The sequence below is a fragment of the Sinocyclocheilus rhinocerous genome, unplaced genomic scaffold, assembly GCF_001515625.1.
Source record: "Sinocyclocheilus rhinocerous isolate Xijiao unplaced genomic scaffold, SAMN03320098_v1.1 scaffold486, whole genome shotgun sequence".
Lineage (NCBI taxonomy): Eukaryota > Metazoa > Chordata > Actinopteri > Cypriniformes > Cyprinidae > Sinocyclocheilus > Sinocyclocheilus rhinocerous.
In genome coordinates this window covers 420311-426096 of record NW_015661373.1, presented here as the reverse complement: position 1 = coordinate 426096, position 5786 = coordinate 420311, and the positions used below count along the sequence as shown (strand labels likewise).

Genomic DNA, 5786 nt, shown 5'->3' with positions numbered 1-5786 from the left:
AGCCCGGGGTCGTCACATGTGGTCGCCACTCCTTCGTGGAATTCGCTGGGCGCACCGTTCTCGACCCCGCCGCCTTTGCTCACTCTAGCCCGGCCTCAGCTCACGCTAAGCCACGGCTTCCGCTCACGCTAGGCCGCGTGTTTTTCGTTGTGAAAGCGAAACTACTTTGTTTGGTCTTCCAAAAATGGACACGACTAGAAATCAGTGGTTAAGTTGTATTTACAACACTGTTCCAGAATAGTTCAACCCAAATATTCAGATGTGTGCAGTGCATTTTATGGAGGACTGTTTCCTGATTCTGGTAGAGTAGACTACAATGCCGGTTGTTCTGACTCACAGACTGTAAGTACGTTTTTTATATTTAATTAGTTTTTATATTTTATATATTTAAAGCGAGTTTTTTGAGCAGTGTAGAGTAGTACTTGTTGTTTGTCATTTCTCCGATCACAAATGCAGACATGGTTTGTGGATATGTTTACGTGGCGCGATGCAACGCAACGTGTAAAAAGACAGTATAAGTCATTATAATCCGTAATTATGTCCCCACTGGATGCAACAAATGCCTCGTTTGTAATGGGTTTTAATGTTTTTGTCTCGTCGCTCCGGCCGGACAGGGCATCACAATATGGTAGGGGCGTAACATTTCCGTCACACGCTTGAGGTATTCGGCCAGTCACAACGCACTGGATAGCTGGCCAATCAGAGCACACCTCGCTTTTCAGACCGATGAGCTTTGTAAAAATCGACGCGTTTCAGAAAGGCGGGGCATAGAGGAGAAACAATAATGTACAGTATGTGGAAAATAATGTGTTTTTTGAACCTTAAACCGCATAAACACATTTCATTACACCAAATACATCAAATAATGTTCTTTTTAGCAGCATCATATGACCCCTTTAAAAAGTTATGCTGATAATATAATTTGTAATAAAAATAAATTCATTTTCATTATGGGTCTCAGACTTTTGGATACCACGGTAGCTTTAGATCCCTAAGAACAATGGCACATGCAGTAACAAATGCCCTTCTCGCTCCTTTTCTCATACAGACACATGCAGTCATATGCATATTTATATTCTCCATCTGTCGTGCATGATAACGCATGTGGTTTTGTGACATGGTTCTATCTGACACAAGGTCACACATTTCTTTCTACCCACAAACCTCCTGCACGCTTCACATGGGAAGTAGCATCTAGTGTGGTATTAAGCCACTTCCTCCGTGCAACAACTATCTGGAAGAGACAGACACTGCTGAAAGAAATACAGCCACACCCACTCAATACAACACGTGCGTTTGACCAGGCAAAACACTCTGAATCATATAAATGATGCTATACTTGTGCTTATGTAACTATGCTCCCAAAGATCCTGGGTGAGGGTAAAATTATGTTTAGTGAGAGACGTAATTATTAAAGATGTTCAAATCTCATCTGATAAAACCGACAGAATCGCAGACATATATAAGAAATCAAACAGAAACACATAGCTACTCCTTTTACAGCAGTGCACAGGTGGAGAAAAATAGATTAGAAAAAGGGAAATACATAAGAGTTAAAATATGACAGTCCTCACCAGTTCAACTGATCCATAGTGTTTCCGGCTGAAATCTCCCCGCCTGCACCCAAGATCCTCTGATGCTGAGCTGCAAAACAGAGCACATGACCATTTAAACAGAATTCATTAAGTTTAATGGCACACGATCAGTTTTGCAATGCAGATCTTTTTATTCTCTTGGAAAGAATCAGCTGAAATATTTGTATATGTTATGCTTTTAAAACAACCATATTGTTAATGTGATTTCCTATTGAGAAACGCTTTGCTATCTGCCTCATCACCACATGTGAACACAGCATTCTAGTTTCAATACCAGAAAATTGCATTCCAAAAAGTAAAAGGCCCGCCCACTCACATCCCTGTGATGTCGCAGCCTGACACTTTTTGTAGTTTGTAGTTTAAGATTATTAGAGTGAGAACCACATGATCAGTGACTCAGCTGACAACTAGACACCTCAACACCTCAAAGAGGATCTCTCCCATTGCAACCACTTCACAGGAAGACCATAATGGCACTAAAGGTGTGTAATTTCTGTGCCACTAGCATCGCCAAATCAAATACCATGATAATGACGGTTTCAAACAGGTTGCCCAAATATTCCCCACCAGAGCTCAACAATGATGACCCACTAGACGGAACTATCACTTTCCCCATCAAGTCAATGCAGGTGCCTTTTTATAAGCAACAAAAAATGTGTACATTGTTTTCCAACAAAGGTGTGAGCACTGCTTTCATTTAGTGGCTTAAAGTGGTATAATTTCCAGCTATTATTGCGAATAAGAATTTTGATTTATATGTACCATAAGCTAGTATAAACAATTATATAAAATATATATATATAGTTCAGTCATGAAACTCTAGATAGCGCATTCTGACGGGGTGTTAACGTAACTGATGATATTCAGAGAGTTAAATGACTTGCCACAAGCTGATTGGTTCATGCTGCATATGCAGCCAATGAGCTTACTGCCTTGCATTTATATGGCTGCTAGCATTCACTTGAGATTCCTGCAGCGCGCTTTCAGAGTTACTCTGAAACTCAACAGCTAAGATAAGTAAACGGTTTTCACTCTGTTTTCTGTGCATTATTGCGTTCGTCAGATGTACATTTTTAAACTAGAAAACATACAAGTGTAAAACTACGTGCAGGTTATTCGCGTGAGGAGTAATTACTAAGCATGTATTGTTCATATAACAGCAGTGGCATTAGCAGCAGCAGCAAGCAGTTTTCCTAGTTCATGTATGTGAGAATACAACGTCAAGCGTCGCGGATTTTAGAACAGTAAAGTGAATTGGGGATTACCTTATTTGCCCGAAATCTCCAATGCTTTTTAATATCTTCTGTGGGCATTCATTTCTACATTAACCACATACGGATCGCTTCATATCACATCACTAGTGAGGTTGGTTTGTAGTTGGTGTTTCACAGTTGTTCACAGTTTTAAGTCAAGGTGAACCCGTATAACTGTCTTTCATAAACGTCATACTGTCAACAGCCTTACCTATTTTAATGAGCAACAGAAAATAATATACCAGCTCATACATGTACTTGCGCCACATTGCAATGCACTTAGTCAGAAGAGGGAGCGCTCATTCTTAAAGGGGCCACATCTCTATTTCACTCGTTACCTTGGTTCAGCGATAGTGAAGAGTTTATTATAAAAGTCATGTTTAGTGATAGTTTAAAGATAATTAATCATGAATTCGTTTAAAATATAAAGATACTTCTAATAATAAATCATTTCCAATCAGTAGCCTATGTACAATGTAGCTAATATTAGGACACTCTAAAACTGGAATTTACTATTTGTGTATTCAGTTTGGCTTACAGCAATTATAGTACTTTAATGGAGTGTAGCAGTAGTATCATAGAATTCAGATCACGTTATTAGCGAATTGTTAATTGCAGTATGAATAGCAAATCAAGTCAAATTATTAGTTGTTTATAGCAGCGACAGCAGGAAGTAGCCTATCTGGTTGCAACTTGCATGAAATTTCAGTGATAACACATGGGGTAAGTAACTCTTTTAAACAGAAATAGGCTTTTATAACTTCGTTTATTTACCAGGGCATACAGGGATTTTGTGAACTCTTCAAAGCAAAATAGGCATTATTTGTTTGCGTTTCATTGTTTAATAAAGATGCTTATAGTAATTCTAAGTACTTTCGTGCAGCTGTAGCAGCAGTATGCATAGCTATACAGATTGCAATTTTAGCGAATTTAATAGCAGCAGAATGGCATAGCAAATTCAGATGCATGTTAGAAATAATATTAGCAGCAGTCTGCATATCAACCAATTATTATTGTTACTTATTATTGCAAGGGCAGCAGAAAGTACTTTAGTTGCATGAAATTTCAGCGATAATGCATGGATGCGCTACAGCAATTCAAGTACTTTCACGGAGCAGCAGTATCCATAGAATTTCAGATTGCGTTATTAACGAATTATTAATAGCAGTATGCATAGCAAATCAAATTATGCATTTAGTAGCGGCAGCAGTAGGTAGACTGTAGTTTACATTTACATTTACATTCTTTATTCATTTTGAATAGTAAGTTGCTTTTAACCAACGCAACTTACAATTGCTGAAGTTTCAGTGACTTAAAATGGATGGTATGTGAACTCTTCAAGTGAATAGGCATCATTTGCGTTTCGTTTATTTAAAAGGGGCTTATAGCAATTCTAAGTACCTTTGTGCAGCTGTAGCAGCAGTATGCATAGTATTCAGGTCGAATGTAGCTAATTTAATAGCAGCAGATTGCATAGCAATTTCAATGTTAGAAACAATTTTAGCAGCAGGAAGTAAAATTATTGTTGCTAATATAGCAGCGGCAGCAGAAAGTACTTTAGTTGCTTGAAATTTCAGTGATAACGCATGGGGTAAGTAACTCTTTAAAGCGAAATAGGCATTTTATTTCTTTGCTTCTTTAACTGGGCTTACAGTAGATTTTGTGAACTCTTCAAAGCAAAATAGGCATTATTTGATTGCGTTTGCTTGTTAATAAAGACGCTTATAGCAATTCTAATACTTTTGTGCAGCTATAGCAGCATTATGCATTACATAGCTATTCAGATCACTAGTTTAGTGAATTTTAATAGCAGCAGCACGCATGGCAAAATTCAGATGCAATGTTAGAAATATTAGCAGCAGTCTGCATGGCAATCCAATTATCATTGTTGCTAATATAGCAGTGGCAGCATAAAGTACATTTAGTTGCATTACATTTCAGTGATAAGATAACGCTTGGATGTTAGTGAACTTTTTAGGTGAAATAGGCATTTTATTACTTTGCTATTCAGTTCAACAGGGTTTATAGAAATCTTCAAAGCGAGATAGGCATTATTTTGTGTTTGGTTATTTAATAAATGGGCAGTAGCAATTCTAAGTACTTTTGTGCAGCATTATGCATAGTTGGGTCTATTGATTTGGTCATATTGTGCCGCTCGTGTCTTGCGTAGACACCATGTTAGAGTGAAATAGGCATTCGATATAATAGAGTAAGGCATTCGCCTAGCTACTATTGAGGCAATAGAGGCTCAAGGCCATCTTGGAACGAGCCACGCATTTAGCAATGATGTGTGGATGCAAACATTATTGTCTCAATATGCAATATAAATATTTTAAATTATCAAAATAAATGGGCAGCTGCTTCCGAGGCAGAATTAGTCCTGGGCATATGACACCACAACTACAGGGTGTACAGTGATTTATTCTTTCGCCAAATATTTTGTTAGCTTATTAATAAGTTAAAGGTAAGTATTTCCACTGCAGTAACGTTGATGAACGTTAACGAAAAAAAAAAAAGAAAAAAAAAGATAATTCTTGAATGACAAATTTAATACTATTTGCTCAGGCCACCCGAGCCTGAGTCAGGTGGTTGCTGGTTGTTACTTCATCTATCAGCCTACAGTGTGATTCCTGTTTGTTAATGACACACACAGTACGCGTTTCTACCTAGGTAAGTTTGAGTTATTGGCTCAGACACACATAGTTATTTAGGTCATTAGTTAAATAAACCTAAGGGTACAGCACCCAGGTTCACATTGTTAAGCCACTAGTTAATTTATCTGGGCTCCATTAGCCCAGAAACACATTTAACTCAGGTCACTAGTTTAAGCTATCTGGTCAACCGATCAGGTACACACAGCAATAGTTCACTAGCGTTAAGCCATTCGGCAAAGCCGGCCCAGGCTCACATAGATAGCAAACACACGGTCTCACGGCTC

At 38.2% G+C, this 5786-nt stretch overlaps 1 protein-coding gene across 1 annotated transcript in view; it reads right to left on the bottom strand.

Annotated features, from left to right (window-relative positions):
• Positions 1 to 5786, bottom strand: part of LOC107726286 (GTPase-activating Rap/Ran-GAP domain-like protein 3) — a 68508-nt gene that overhangs the window by 49621 nt on the left and 13101 nt on the right. Inside the window, exon 2 of the mRNA XM_016535822.1 lies at positions 1575 to 1644. Within this exon, the coding sequence (XP_016391308.1) occupies positions 1575 to 1644 (70 nt within the window). The remainder of the gene's footprint in view (positions 1 to 1574; positions 1645 to 5786) is intronic.